Source organism: Hydra vulgaris, chromosome 06 (genome assembly GCF_038396675.1).
Source record: "Hydra vulgaris chromosome 06, alternate assembly HydraT2T_AEP".
Classification (NCBI taxonomy): domain Eukaryota; kingdom Metazoa; phylum Cnidaria; class Hydrozoa; order Anthoathecata; family Hydridae; genus Hydra; species Hydra vulgaris.
Genome location: NC_088925.1, coordinates 15,338,077 through 15,354,465, shown reverse-complemented (window position 1 = coordinate 15,354,465; position 16,389 = coordinate 15,338,077). Strand labels below are relative to the sequence as shown.

General features: G+C 25.9%; 1 protein-coding gene across 3 annotated transcripts in view; it reads right to left on the bottom strand.

Annotated features, from left to right (window-relative positions):
* Positions 1 to 16,389, bottom strand: part of plcbh1 (phospholipase C, beta H1) — a 90,023-nt gene that overhangs the window by 31,479 nt on the left and 42,155 nt on the right. For all 3 annotated transcript variants that reach the window (XM_065799327.1, XM_065799328.1, XM_065799329.1), the window contains exons 13-20: positions 14,014 to 14,095; positions 13,046 to 13,170; positions 12,859 to 12,955; positions 8,229 to 8,313; positions 7,536 to 7,660; positions 5,270 to 5,321; positions 3,235 to 3,337; positions 1,819 to 1,980 (exon numbers count right to left, since the gene is read on the bottom strand). In XM_065799327.1, the coding sequence (XP_065655399.1) occupies positions 1,819 to 1,980; positions 3,235 to 3,337; positions 5,270 to 5,321; positions 7,536 to 7,660; positions 8,229 to 8,313; positions 12,859 to 12,955; positions 13,046 to 13,170; positions 14,014 to 14,095 (831 nt within the window). The remainder of the gene's footprint in view (positions 1 to 1,818; positions 1,981 to 3,234; positions 3,338 to 5,269; positions 5,322 to 7,535; positions 7,661 to 8,228; positions 8,314 to 12,858; positions 12,956 to 13,045; positions 13,171 to 14,013; positions 14,096 to 16,389) is intronic.

Here is a 16,389-nt window from a genome sequence, read left to right as displayed (position 1 = left end):
TTTCTGTAAGTTGGAATAACAATAAAGTTGAAATAACAATACAACAGAGCAATGAGGATGCAGATGATTTGGGTTTTAGCATGTAGAGAGGTAGCAGCTTTAGAAGAAAAGATGGAAAGAAGAAAACTTTGAGAGAGTGCGTTACATATGTACATATGGTATGAGCAAACTTCAGTTAAGGAAAGATGATACTTGAGAGTTTAAATTAGAGAAACAGCATAAAAAAGGAAGACAAAAGCATTGATATATATATATATGTATATATACATAAATTCAAAATATATACATATATACATAAAAATCAAAAAATATCTATATATATATATATATATATATATATATATATATATATATATATATATATATATATATGTATATATATATATATATATACATATATATATATATATATATATATATATATATATATATATATATATATATATATATATATATATATATATATATAATAAAAACAATTTCATGATGCTTTTATTTACTAGGTCAAGTTTTACACTTACCGCAATATTCAGGTAATAAAACATAATATTTTTTGTAAAAAACAGCTAAAATTTTAATATTTATTGTTTTAGTTTTTTAAATAGCTTTTTAATGGCTTTTAGTTGTGTTTTTTTTAAAATGACAGTATAGGTTTATTTGTTAGTGACAATTTTTAGATTATATATATATATATATATATATATATATATATATATATATATATATATATATATATATATATATATATATATATATATATTTGTATATATTAGGGATGTACCGTAATTCTATTCAGAATTAGTGACTTTTAGTTCATTCTGGTCACACAATCTGGTCCGGAAATACAATATATTAGGCTGGAATGATGGAATTTCTTTTTACTTTTATTTTTTAAGACATGTGACACAGACTTTGTAAACTGAATATAAAATTCATCGTCCTACAAGGTAATTAAGAATTTTTGGTAAACCTTGGTAAAAATACAAATTACTAAACAAATACAATGTAATTTTATTTGCAATAATATATTATGTAAGGATTTCTAGAAGCTTAGGAATATTATGGAACAAAAAGAGTTGTTCTTCAGTTTTGGGCAACAAACTAGATCTTTTTTCATCAAAAATGAGACCTGCCTCTGAAAATAGTCTCATTTAAAATATTACTTAGATTTTAAATAGTTAAAAAATATAGGATGCCTATTACAGTAAATATAGAAAAATAGAAAATAAAGAAATAATTTTAAATATAAATTTATGCAGGTTAAAACTTTCAATACATAAAATTCCGGTATATATATATATATATATATATATATATATATATATATATATATATATATATATATATATATATATATATATATATATATATATATATATATATATATATATATATATATATATAATTGATTTTTTGACAAGATTAAATAAAAATAACTACATGATTTTTAATACTATATATATAAGTGTGTGTATATATATATATATATATATATATATAAACATTTATATATATATAGACATTTATATATGTATAAATATAAAACATAGCATGAATTATTAATAAAAAATATGTGTTTGTGAAATTAAAAAAACAATACAACTGTGTTTAGAAACAAGTTAAGTATGGTACTACCAAACATGTAGTAGAATTTAGACTGTACATTTCTCTTACAAATTAACAGTTTAACTATAATAACTGCTGCTATAAAAATCTATTACTTTTTTTGATTATTATCATTATCAACTAAAAAATAATTTAAATTGATCTCAAAATAAATTAAAGGATTAAAAATCAAAAATATTTTATGTTATACACCTTAAACTTAAAAGGCTCTTCATCATAAACAGGATTTAATCCATTATTGGAAACAACTTTAGTACGATATTTTCTGCGAACAGTATCAGCAGGTAATCCATACATTTCAACTTCAACATATGTTCCAGATCTTCTCTCTAATAAACACTGGCCAGAAATAACCTGGAAATTTAAACTGGATATTTAGAAATACTTAAATATTATATTATACCTGAATAAAATTTCATATTTAAATATTTAAACTCAAAGTAATAAATTAAATAATTTCTTATATACAAATACATATAGTTACTAATAATATTACATAAATATATACATATGCATACGCACATATATCTATCTCAATAATTTAACTAATTTAATTTTCAGTGGTAGCAAACTTGCTAGTTAGAATTTGAACTAACTGCCTGGTAATAAAAAAGTGCATGGTTAAACTCACTATTTAGAAAGTGATGTTATTAGTCATACATTTTATCCCTGTTTTCACTCTGATATTTAAATTTTACAGATTTATGATTAAGCAATGTTATAAATTCACAGACTTATAATCAAACAATGTAATAAATTTACAGACTTATAATTTAATAAGGATTTTGTTTTTAAGCGGTGATTTGTGGAATATTCGAACAACTTTTGAAACCATCTGAATCATTGAGAAAATATTTATGTTGTTATGTAAATTATCAGTGAATATAACACTTGTTAAGCTGTATGTCTCATCATTCAGTCCAAATTTATGAAATGTAATTAATATCTTATTGATTATAATTTAATTATAATGATTTTCTTTGTGGTTCTTTTTCCAGTTTTCTTTTACAACCTCATACAACTTTTCAAGTCTTCTGTCACCTGCTTGCTTGCCCTTTAAAACTATTTTTTGTTTTCTAGTAACTTTCAACTTAATAATGGTTGCTTGCAGTCTTGTTGAAAGTCAAAAAAAAAATTTTTTTTTTTTAAATATCATTATCATCAAAATCTAAAATTCATCAAAATCTAAAATATTGTCTTTTTGTAAAGAAAATTGCTATTACTACTATTAGATGAGTATCATGGGTATAAAACAAAAGTTTTTTGTTTGATCTAAGATAAAAGAAATATCCAGAGAAATATTAGCTATATCTGGCGATATTTTGCTGTCACTTTTACCCTGAGGATTTTAAGAAAGTTTAAGCATATTTAAAAAAACAAATCAATTTTTTTTTTGGTAAAAAATTATAGTTGTGTTATATAATTAAACTAAATGATTTACATTTTTATTTTTTAGTATGCAATAATCATAAAACTATATTTTTGAATACTAAATCTCAATATTAGATATTTGTTCTTTTTTCCAAACTTTAGACGTAAGACCTGTTTTATTTTTAAAAATACAAAATTTAATAAAATAAAATAACTAAGATAAATTATAACAAATACCTTGACTTGAACAGTACCAGCTATTATGCCATCTACCGTAGAATCAACAAATGGATCAAATGTACGATCATGTCGCCTCATGTGTTCAGGTTTTAATAGATACCTTAAAACAAATTAACAAATATTCAATGAAAAATTAAATAAATATTCTCAAGATTAAAACGCCAGTTGATTATGAAAAAAAAAAAAAAAATACAAATTTATATATTTAAAATATTTACTATAATATTATAACTAGAAATTTCAATAGATTTGATAAAAAGAATAACATTTTTTAAAAACAAATGGCATCTGTTTAAAGATATTTTGTTCATGAAGTTTTGCTGCTCTTAAAACCTATTTATTTCAAAAGTTGCAGACAACACTTTAAAAAGAAAACCCTATAAAACCTGCAACTATTATACTATTAATAGGATTATCAATATTGTATACTCATTAACAACTTTATTTACAACAAAATTATCCTCATTATTATAAACCTTATTTATAACTTTGTTTACAACAGAACTATTATAAACCTTCTTATGACATATGATAAGATAACTTTTAAAAATATATAAAAAATTTACATCATTAATATAACGGAAAACAACTAGCCTATATATAATATAACTAGAAAACAACTATTTAAGATATCATTCAGCTCATTAAGTCAAAAAATGGCTGTAAAAAGCATACAGATTTCGAGCTCATTAAATCTTACTCATCTGCCTGTTGTTAGAGGCATTACTTTGTGGTGTCACAAAATAATGCCTCTATGAAGATAGGCAGTTCTATAAGTTGAAGGAGATTTAGAGTAAGTACTAAAACATATGATTTCTTTATTCTTAAATTCTTGTGTTCATAAATAGTTTTTTGGACATAACTGCAATTTTGAAAAACATATTTTTGAGTGACAAAATAAGAGCAAAAGTTTGTGATGCAACTTTGATATTTTAAATAATCATTGACGATAAACTTAAAGAATGATCGTCTTTTCTCTTTAAGCAATAAATAAAAATGAAACATTAAATTATTACTATCAACTGTTTCACTCAGAACGTAGAACATTCTCACTTTACAATGTTCAATTTTTGCGATTTATAGTTTTTATAGATTTATAGTTCATTTAGAATAAATAATTCTCTAGCTACATTCTGCCTGTAGTTATAAATTTTTAATTATGTAATTAATGAAATACGTTTATTAAAATAAAAAATTTCTCAATGTTTTACATCTCAAAACTACTCGGTTTCAACAAGTTTTTACATCTCAGAAATAATAAGTTGTAAAACAGAATGGTAAATTAGGAAGAAATTAATTGAATATTAATACTAAATATGTTTAAAGAGGTATAGAGGTTTAAATAAACATAAAGCTAGAGATATGAACAATATATAAAATGTGTTTCTTTTGTTTTGCTTTAATTTAATATTCAGTTTAAAAAACATTTGCTGAAACAATTTTACAAATTCTTCTCTCCAAATAACACAGTTTTCAAAATATTGGTATATATTAGAACAATTTTCTAATATATACCATGTATAATCTGGTAAAAAAAACTTTTACTGCTGCTTTTAATGCATGTTTGAAGGGATTTTGCATTTTGAATTGATTTTGTGATTTCAAGTGAATTGGTTATTTAAATATTTTAGTGAACTAATCAAACTGATATTTCTGCATTCTTTTACTCTCTGCTGAGCAGACCAAATCTGTTTGTTAGCAATAAAACTATTTTTCTCTTCCAAATCATCTAAAGTGAATATCAATACACCTTCTACCAATATTACAAACTCAACAGCTTTTATTGTAACCTAAATCTTTCTAAACTTTTATTTCATTGAAATTTTCTAAACTTTTATTTCATTTTTCAAAATTACTTTTAATTATTATATAATTAAATGCTACAAAGATTTCAAGTATTGAATTTTCATTGATATTAAAACATTATGGCAGAATAAGCTTTAAACAAACCAACAGATATGAAAGCAAGTAACAGATATGTAACCAAAAGATATAAAAAAACAAGCTTTTAAAAAAAATTTAAAAATCATACCCACAACGTCCGTTAATTTCAAATTTACCAAGATTAAGCTGCATAGGAACATCTAAATTGAAAAAAAATATGAAGTCTTCAAAACTGCATAAATTCTTTGAAGATACATTATAAACACAACTTAAAACTTTAACTTAAAACTTTAAGTCAATAATTGAGGAACAAGAAAGCATAAATCATAGTAAAAGCTAGCATCAAATGTTTTTATGTATGTGTACCAATTTTGGAATAGAATTTGCTTTGACAATGCAATTATAATTTATTTAAACAAACTTAACTTAAAAGTTACAAAAACTTAATGATCTATAACTTTCCTTTGACCTTTTTCTTAGCTATGATTTTAATTAAAGCTAATGAGCAAATTTTTTATTGAATTAATTTAACAAGCAAACAAACTATTTGATATTTCAGATAAACAAGCAAACTTAAATATAATACAAAGACTAACATAAATATAAGTACTACAGAGCTCAGAAAATACAATAAAATTTTTTTTTTTATATATAAACCATTTTTTATATTATCATTTTCATAAAAAAAATGAGTGTAGTATATTACTTTTTGTTCAAGTGTGTAAGTTAATTGATTTATGATGGAAAAACCATTGTATTTAAGAGAATTGTCATCATGCTCTAGTAGAGCAAATGTTTCAGAAGTTTTTTTTATTTGTTCAAAAGTGATTTTGACAAAGTTCAACCCAAACAGCCAAAATAATCTAAGGCTACTGATTTAGAGGTTATGCTTAATGAAGATTCGTATCATACACAAAAATAATTTGCAGAACCATTTTACAAAAGTTTGCAAGTTAATACTTGAACTAAAAATACTTTAATAAGAAATTAAATATTTTAAGCTACTAAAAATATTTAATTAATTAATTTTACCCCATTCCACAAATTCCGGACATTATTCTGTGCTATTGTATATTCCAAACATTACTCTCTGCAATAACTATCTCTTCCAATTCACAATGCAAGTACTTTATTTTGTAAGTCAAATTTATGGATTGCTCAAGAAGGTAAGTCCTATTTTTGCAGTGAATCTGTATGCTGTCAGAAAAATGGGAAAAGGTTAGTACCAAGACAACACTTTAAACATTTTACGTATAACTACTTTTTTCCAATGAAGTTTGAATTAAAAAAAAAAATGCTATAAATTCATTCACACACCCTATATATTATGCTAATAAGAAAAAATACTAATAAATATTAATAAGTTAGTTATTAATGATAGCTACAACACAACTTGGTTCATGGAATATTTTAAAAGTTAATAAGATGCCATAGTAATTTCTGGTACAAATCCAGCTTGCTCTTGAACTGGTTAGTCAACTCAGAATTGATAATGTAATCGGGAAGCTCGTTCCAAAGTTGATTACAGTTGTGATTATTTTTCTTGATAGTTTGCTTATCTTTGCAAAAAGTAAATGAAAAAGCACATAAGTCTACTTCTTCTAATTTGTTTTTAATTTTAAAGCGTTGGATTAAGGTCTCTTCTAATAAGCTATTTTACTAAGGTTATAAAATCGAAGATTTTGAACCTGTCCATATAAGTTTACTCTCTTAGTGCATGAAGGATTTTATTACTTTTCATTGAATTTTTTAAAATTTCATTATATCATTTTCGGTGTAGGGACAGCATGCTGTAACTACATATTCTAAATGGGGTAAGATGCAGGCAAGATGCAGATGTAGAGATTTTTCCATATAAAAGTCTCTTGAGGTAAAGATTTTTCAAAATACCTAGCTTCTTGTTGGCTTTTGCGGTAACATGCTGTTTAGGTTTTAGGTTTTAGGAAAATTAGAAACCAAGATTTGTTGCTTGCATTGTCACATTCATGTTTACAATAGTATCTTCAATGCTATTTTTTAAACACTGATTTTGACATTACAAAAACCTTGTAATGTGAGTAAAAAACTATTGTTAACCTTAATATATCATTTCATATTTATTATATTTTTTTTATATTTCTATATTTATATTTATTTTTACATTTCTGTAACCAATTTGCAAAATTAAATTCTGCAAAAATTTCTTAAGAAAATTTTTTTTTTATAAATTTCAATATCAATAACAGTAAAATTATATTTTTGTATTTTTCTATTTTGTATTTATTTTTATGATGAAAAAACTACATTAAAAATTTTTCTTATTTATAAATTTGAAAATTTTTGTTTTTGTTTTACAAACCATGATTTTAGTAAAAATTCACAAAAAACATTTTTAAAATTCTTTTTTAAAACTACAAAAAATAATAGTATTTTACCTAAGGTTTGAAAATTCAATGCAACCATTTGACAGCCAGCATTCCAAAATAATTGTGGAATGTAATTATCAGAACTCACACGACTACCTTTTGGATAAATTCTGCTGTTCTGAAACTTGTTATAACTTGAGAAATGTTAAGAAAAATATTAAAAGCATTAAAAGTCAATCTCTTTACATTGTGTTTTGAAATATTTAAGTACAAAGTAAATTTCTTCGTTTTCCTTAACTTTTTTAAACTTAAACAGTAATAAAAAATACTTATTAACTATGAAAAAACATAAATTTTAATATATATTAATATATATTTAATCATACAATAAATATCTAAAGAAATATAATATTTATTTACTATTAATATTATTAGAAATTATTAATTACAACTGCTAATATTATAATACACTAATATGTTGACCTATCAGTAACTTATTTCTGAGCTATCTGTAACTTAACTCTGACCTATCAGTAACTTATTTTTGAGCTATCTGTAACTTATCTCTGACCTATCTGTAACATATCTCTGACCTATCTGTAACTTATCTCTGATAAGTTACAGATAGGTCATAATTTTAAGTTGATATTTTACTCTGTTTGTATAAAAGAAAAACAATCATTAGATTTGCCTCAAAAATATTTATCAGCTTCATACTCTGAACATTTCTACATATAACTGAAATACTTAATCAAAGGATACTTGACAAATTCTACTGGTTGCTCCTTAAGCAGGTTCGTGGCAGCATTTTCACCAAATGATGACATCTCATAGTAACATTTTCTTTCTAAAATAAAACACTTAATGTCAAATATAAAAAAAAAACTAGATTCTTAGATAAATCAGGAACAAGGAATAAGTAATAAGAAACTCAGTATGAAACTTATTCTAATCTTTTAATTATTTAAAAGTTATATTCTCAAACTTTTCAAGACTTTTGTATTTTTTACTGTAGTTTATTGTTATCAATTGTTTAAAATTTAAACTTCAATTGAACCCGTCATTTTAAAGCCCATTAATTAAAACTTTTAAAGAATAAAAACACGTTTCTAATAAAAAAGGACAAATGTGCTAATGAAACTAAATATAGAAGTTAATAAATAAAAAACATGGTTTTTGTAAATTTTATTTATTATAAAAAAATATATATATCATATAGATATTTTTAATTTAAACTTCTAGACAAAACTCTTTTCCAAAGTAAATTCTTCTTTGTAGATACAAATCTAACGATTATAATATAAATTGCTTGTTAACGATCTTTTATTATTTGCATTCGTTATTCATCGAATCAGTTGGCCATGCAAAAATCTCTGTATAGAATTTTTTTTATACCCTGCTATTGAATATTGAACATATTTTTCTATTTTTAATTTTTTTTTTTTTTCATTGATTAGCACATTACCAGCATATGCAGTATTACTTGATGGTAAGGGTGGTCAGGTACCTATCCATATAGCATAACAGTATATACAGCAGTAATAATTGATTGTAAACTATCTATGGATTCACAAGTTGCCACTAGAACAGGTATGGTTTTAGAGAATGTGAAATGAGACACTAAAAACACTTTTTTGTCCTTTTTACATTAATAAAACCTTCTAGTTTTTATATTATATAATATATTTATAAAATAGCTCCTTTGAGCAGCGACCATGATTTTTATTTGTAGTAAAGAGAAAGACATGCAACCTTACAACCATGGGAAAGAGGCTCAAGCTTGGCAAGAAAAATAGATACAACAATGTTTACAACGGGTTTTTGAACTTGTCTAAAAGAAAGACTATCATTAAAAGAACCAACCCAAATATGATAACAGTATTCCATACAGGGACAAATAAGAGATTTGTAGTGGTAGAGAATGAAATCTGGAGTAAGATAATGACAAGCACAATAAATAGAAGCAACCATAGTAGATGTTAACAAAAATACAACCATAGTAGATGTTAACTTTGCAACTGATTGTTTATATGGTTTTTATGAGAGCTCAGTAGTAAACAATAATCCAAGAAATAAACATAAACATAAATACATAAAGAAGACTCAGTGAGAGGGTTGTCATTTAGTTATATAGGAATGTCAGCAATATTGTAATAGTTATTTGCAGTAAATAACTGGGTTTTGTTAGAGTTCAAATTTACAATTTTTCAAATATAGATTAGATAGAAGCCCCTTGCAGCTTCCATCTTTTTTTTTTTTTTGTTATTTCACCTCCCTAAGGCCCAGAAGGCCATTACAGATGAGGAGGCTACTTAATTGCGGTTATAACCCTCTCTCAACTCTATAACTCCGAAACACGAAGCGCGGAGAAACAAGTTAAGCGTGGTACTACCAGGGACGTGGTGGGGATCGAACTCGGAACTTCTCGCTTTTGAAATGAGCGCTCTACCACTACACCACTACCGCATCTAATGCAAAATAGAATCTTTCAGTCACGATAGTTAGTAATCCATAGAACAAAAAAATTGAAAAACATATTAACCATCTGACAGTAATTTATTTGACTCAAGATGGGATGTATGAAATTTGTCAAAGACTTTCTAACAGCAGATACAAGACTGATCGGTCGATAGTTGAAATGTCTAGTTGAATAATCTCCAGAGTTTTTAAGGATTGGAACCACAGATACTACTTTCCAGCAGGTAGGAAAAATAGATTTAGTCAAGCACTTGTTAAATAGTTTAGAGAAAATCAAAGCGAGTTCTGAAAATCAAAACAATTTCGTAAGACTATGACAGAAATGTTGTCTGGACCACAAGCAGTAGAAGAGTTTGAGATAACTTTAGCAACAAAGGCTGTAGTGATTTGAATATCTAAAAATGGGTAGCCTGTTTAATTTGATTTGCAGGAAGAGTATGGCCATAAGATTCAGGAGTCCCATTAGAAGAAAAGTTTTTAGCAAATGGTTCTGCCTAATCTTTTTGATAAAGCATACCTTGGCAAAGGTATAAAATCAGTCCCATGAATTAGAGAAGGAATATTAGATTCCTTTGTTGTTGTTGTTGAAGATTTTCTAAAAGTCTTTGGAGCCTACCTTCTGAAATAAATTACAAGATTTAGTAAACTGGGAATAATGGAGCTTAGCATCAGACAGAATTTTTTTACATTGATATTTTTATAATAATAATAGGCATTTGTTCTCAAGAGAGTTCTTTTTTAAAAAAAGATGAAAAAAATTATTACAAGTTATGAGATTTAGTTCCAGCAGGGTCAGTGGTGCTAGCGCCAAGCCATTCTGTGTAATGAGCATTAAAGTAAATAACAACAATATTGGCAGAGGGGTAAAGAGAAAGGATATGGTCAATTTGATCAGAAATTATATCTAAAAGAGTGCAGTCTTGAAAAGAATGAGAACAATAAATAATAAAATAACAAAGAGAAAGGTGATGGAGTGAAGAGGTGCCAAGCAGTAGCACATAAAAGAATGGTCAGAAAATTCAAATCAGATTTCTCAACATATAGGTGAATTAATGCGTAAGTATACCCCATACTAAGCATGCAACTATAAGAGTCTTTGCAAATCAAAGAATAGAAAAAAACAAACATAAAAAAAGCAACTTAAGGGTGAGTGAACGCCTAACTAGAGGTTTCAATAGAACATACAAATATAGTAAGTTACTGGAGAGCTATCACAGTAACTTAGACACCTCCAACTATATAAAAGAGAAAAAAATCTATATCACTACGCTACAAGACATTTACTAGATAGTACTGATGACAAGAAGAGCACTTCTTCAGCCTTTGCTTAGAAAGTGAATCCTACAGAGACAGCGGGACATGGAACAGGTTGCACTGGATTACATTTTACAAGTAGCAGGGTGATCATGATGACCATGCGCCTGACCTGACAAGAACAGATAGACTTAATAGACTCTTTCGACTGCTTGATAGACTCTTTTTACTGCTTGATAAACTCTTTTTGGATTGTTATTAATTTGTGGACTTTTTAGTCTAATCTTTAACATTTTACACATCAACTTGGTTTTTACCAAATGAATATCGAAAGAAAAATACTAAAAACTTTTCAGAAATATTTTATATTTCCAGGAAAATTTTAAGTTAAACATATTTAACAGAATGATCTGGATAGTTTATTTATTGTAGTTAATTATATAAACTGTGCATTATTTTTATATTGAGCTTTTTATCTACATAATAAGATCTTTATTATAGTAGTGCACATGCTTAACAGGAAATGACTAAATATGCTCCTGTACTCTAATTAATATATTACCTGGTAACGTGTTGCATAGCGATCCCTCAGATTTACTTTTGTGATCTATGAGCTGCACTTTTTTTTGTTTTTACGAAAACATAAGCCTCTAACTTGTTTCATAGAAATTTAATGCATACTGCGAAAAGCTTTTTTGCACACTGTTTATATAATAAAGGTAAGCTCCCTTTTTTTTTGTTCTAAAGATCGTTCTTTTGATCTAAAGAGATCTAGGCTATTTTTCTGCCTATTCTTCTTTTAGTATAAATAAAAAGTCTAAAATATTATAATAATATAAGCTCCATGCATTTTAAATTACATCTGTAAATAAAGAAAACAATTAACATAACTTTGAGGGAATAATATAATTATTATACTATATTATCTAGTGATTTATCACCAATGTTAAAACAAACAAATGAATGAAATAATGAGAATGAAAAACAAACCTGCCAGAAGCTTTCATATATCTTGTTGCTTAATAATTCCCTTTGTAAATTTTATGAGCTTTTTTTATTTGAGTATGTTTATAATTTTTACTATTAGTTATACCAGAAAATATTTTCTAGATTTATTAGGATTTTTGGCAAGCTTGTAATTCTCTATTGTAATTAATAAATCACATCTGACACTTGAATTTTGTTTCACGCGTTCAGGGCAAGAGTCATTTTCAAATAGATTTTAACTTTTATTGGTTTAAAAATTGACTTGTGGTGAATGACAATGTACCTTTTTTAAAATATGTAAAACATTTCAATAAATATGGCTCAAAAAAGTGAAATATGAAAAAAGGTGTGCCTTATATGAAATGATGGGCTCAATTGTATTTTATTTTGCTTAAATATTGAAAAATAATAATTGTAATCATTTGTTTTTTTTCATTTAATTTCAATTTTTAGGTATAATTTAAATATCTTTGTTTTTTATAAAATTTATAAAAATTATTATTTACATCTTATTTTTATTTCCATTTATTTATTATTTATTAAATATTTATATTGCAATACTTTTTCTATACATATATATTACATTTTCTATGCAATGTTTTTTATTGCTTAAATTACTTATTTTAATTCAAGTTCAACATAAATATAAAAAAATATTAAAAAATAAACCAACTTTCAGCTTTTTCAAATCCTCTAAAGTGAACAGGTTGAAAATAATTCACTAGTTCGGATAACTCTTGCTGAGCTTCAACTTCAGGCGCTTCCTCTTCCTAAAATATATTTGAATGGTAATTTATATTTTAATTAAAGTAAAGAAATATTTTCACTTTGTTACAAACTGTTGTACAACTGTTACATACTTCAGACTTTGAGAGAACATCCTCGGCATCTTCAGGTATTTCTTCTATATTGAGAACTTCAGGTTCAAATCTTCCACTGGAGTTTAAATCAACTGATTGAGTAGATATGTTTGGGTTCTTTGTGTCTGATATAATGAAAGGTGAAAATCATTTTTAAAATTATAAAACTTGAAACTTATTAAATTTAATAAAAATAAATTTAATGTAAATAATAAAAAAAATAATAATTAAATAAATAACTTAAATAATACAATTCTTGCTCTTCATGTTAAAAAAATTAGCATACAGTATTTACTATATATAAAAAGTAAAAATAATAAAACAAGAGTTGACCAAACATGTCTCAATCATTTTTTATCCATTTAAAATCAAAATAAAATAATAAAACAAAACGCAGTAATTGTTAAACAAGATCTAATTAAACAAGATTAATTTCAGCTTTACCTGTTATTTATATTTTAAAGTTTAAAAAAACAATAATTTTAAAACATATACAGAAGATTTTTTTACATCATTTTTAGCAACAACAGAAAACCAAATAGATTTACATTAATTTAATATTTTTTCTATTAATTTCCTATTTTCTATTTATTATTTAAAGATCTTCTAGAGCTACTGCAATTACTTAGGAAAATTAGTAGAATTTTATTTAACAACTTAAGTAGTTGCAGTAGCTCTAGAGTAGAATCTTTCTCTAGAGTAAAACCCTGTTCTACTCTAGAGGAAGTCTCTATATATTCTCTCATAGTTTTGTAATATGCGAACAACTCAACTCAGTGTTGCAAAATGAAAAGATAATGAAATAGACAATTAAATACAAGTTCTACAAAAATAGGTACTAAATTATTTCTTGCAATTAACAAAACAAAAAAAACAAAAAACAAAAATTAACAAACCCCATTGCCTGATCATTATTCACAAAATAAATTTAATTCTTTGATAAAATTAACAAAAAGTGAAAAACCCACCTTTTATTTCCCTTTTTTTATTTTTTATTAAGATCTTTCTTTTTAATACTTTAGGACTAGGTAGAAGAGTTCCTGGTAATAACTAAAAATATAAATGCAAATAATTTTTAAAACGATATTTAACATATGAAACAAACTAAACAATAGAAAAGCAAGAAAGTAAATTCCAAACCACAAAATAATCCTAGAAACTCACATTTTATAACAACATTTTATAACAAAACAATAGGCAAAGTATATTTTCATCAACTAATCAACATTAACAAGTTTAGGGGACTCAAAATAAAAAAGTTACTACAGCTACCTAACTAGCGAGCTGCCTTACTTAATTTAACACTTTTAATGGTAATAAACTAGAGACCCCACAAATATACTTTAATGACAATCAAATTTATTCAGTATATGAGAGGTAGGGTTGTCTTGGATATAGTATGAAGAGGCAAAACTTTATTGAGTGAATTTTTTCCTTCTATATTATCAGTACTAAAAATTATCTTTTAGGATTTTTAATAAAATCCTTGAGTCCATTAAGGCTTCTGAATTTAAATGCCACTCTACAGCATTAGATAGACTTCCAAACCAGTAACACTTTTTACTAACTTTTTTAAAGAATGGCTTACCAACCATAAGTTTTCTGGTATTGGAGTTAAAAGCATTAATGCACCATTTTTTACTTTAGATAATCAAAGCATGTTTACTAATTAAGGCAAATAGGACAACTTCTTCTGCCAAGTACCATAGATGATCATGAGCTTGTTAATCAAAAGCTTAGCAATATCTTTATCAACACTTCTAAAATCAATCATGCCATGAATAAACTGGATTGTGTTTATAGGTGTTTTCATCCATGCAGGTGTATAGAAATTCCATCCATTAATGCACATAAGTGCATAATAATCCAGTTAAGTGCATAATAATCCAGTTATGCACATAAGTGATAACTGGATTGTGTTTATAGGTGTTTTCATCCATGCAGGTGTATAGAAATTCCATCCATTTATGCACGTAAGTTTAGCAATCATGTCATCACCATACCTTATCTATTTGAAAAATAAATACATCTTTCCAGCATATATGTTGTAAGTCATCCAAAATGCCTGAGGCATAGCCCCTTGTTTGAGAAAGTAAAAAGACGCAAATTTTACCCATGCTTATCAGAGTGTTCTCAGCTGATTCATAATTCTGTGACAACTTCATGCCCAACAATCATTTATTTTTAACTTCAAGTACTTTTATTGGTTGATCTTTACCCTGATTAGACCATGCAGTTTTAAACTTTGCAACTAGTTTGTTTTCCAACCTAAAATGTCACCAAACAATAATTTCCACATTACATCAGTAAAGTTCTTAGCAGCTTCTTTGTGTAAATCCCAAACTTGTTGCTTCAGCATGAGTTGCTCCTAGCAAATTAGCTAGAGAAGAAAGACCTAATAATTTCTCTTTGCTGTATTCTAATAATTATTCTTTGCTGTATTAACATATTTTAAAAGTTTACCACCCCAATGTAAAGGATAATGGTTTTGGGGAGAGTTTTGTTTCACTTACTCTATGACAATTTTTGCTATTTTTGACAATTGAACATTCTTGTTTACTGAGTTTTAGATTTTGATATGCCAAAATAATCAAGACTATCTCCTGTTGCTTTTGTTAATGCTGATCATCGCATTTTTGTTGTCTGATAACTTAAAACGAGTTGAGTTACATATTTGACTTGATCTGTTTCTGTTGTTTTGTGTTTTATATTCATTTTAAAATCAGAATCATTTAATTTTGGTCAGCTTTTTCAATTATGTCTGAGAAACATGTTCTAGCAATAACTTCTTTGACCTGTTCTTCTCTTAAAAATTCTAACCTGCACTGTTCTCTTTCTATAATTCTTGCTTCACATGCTTGTCTTGAAAGTTTCATTTCACATTTGGTTTCAAAAACTTTATTATGTCCATTTAAACATATCCTTTCTTAAACACATCCTTTCTTGTTTTTTTAATGCAAATAAAAATTGATAATTATTGAGATTTTTCTTTTTGACAAAAGACATTTTTTAATTTCAAAATATAAATCCAAGCGTTTATCAAAGTTTGCTCTCTTGTTAAAAATAACTTTGAAAAATAAAGGAAGAACAACTCACCCGAAGAACAACTCACTTGAAGAACAACTCACCTGGGTCATTCTTTTATTTCTCATCAAACTCTTATTCCAAAATTTCATGACAACAAACATGCAACTCTGTATTTAGTTTTTATGTGCCATATTTCAAAGCACAATGTTTTTTTATGTGCCATTGTCCAAAACACAATGACTGCATCAAACACAACATAAACAATATCCTTATTTTTCACTGTATCTTTAACATTCTCTAGATCACTCCTTAGAAGT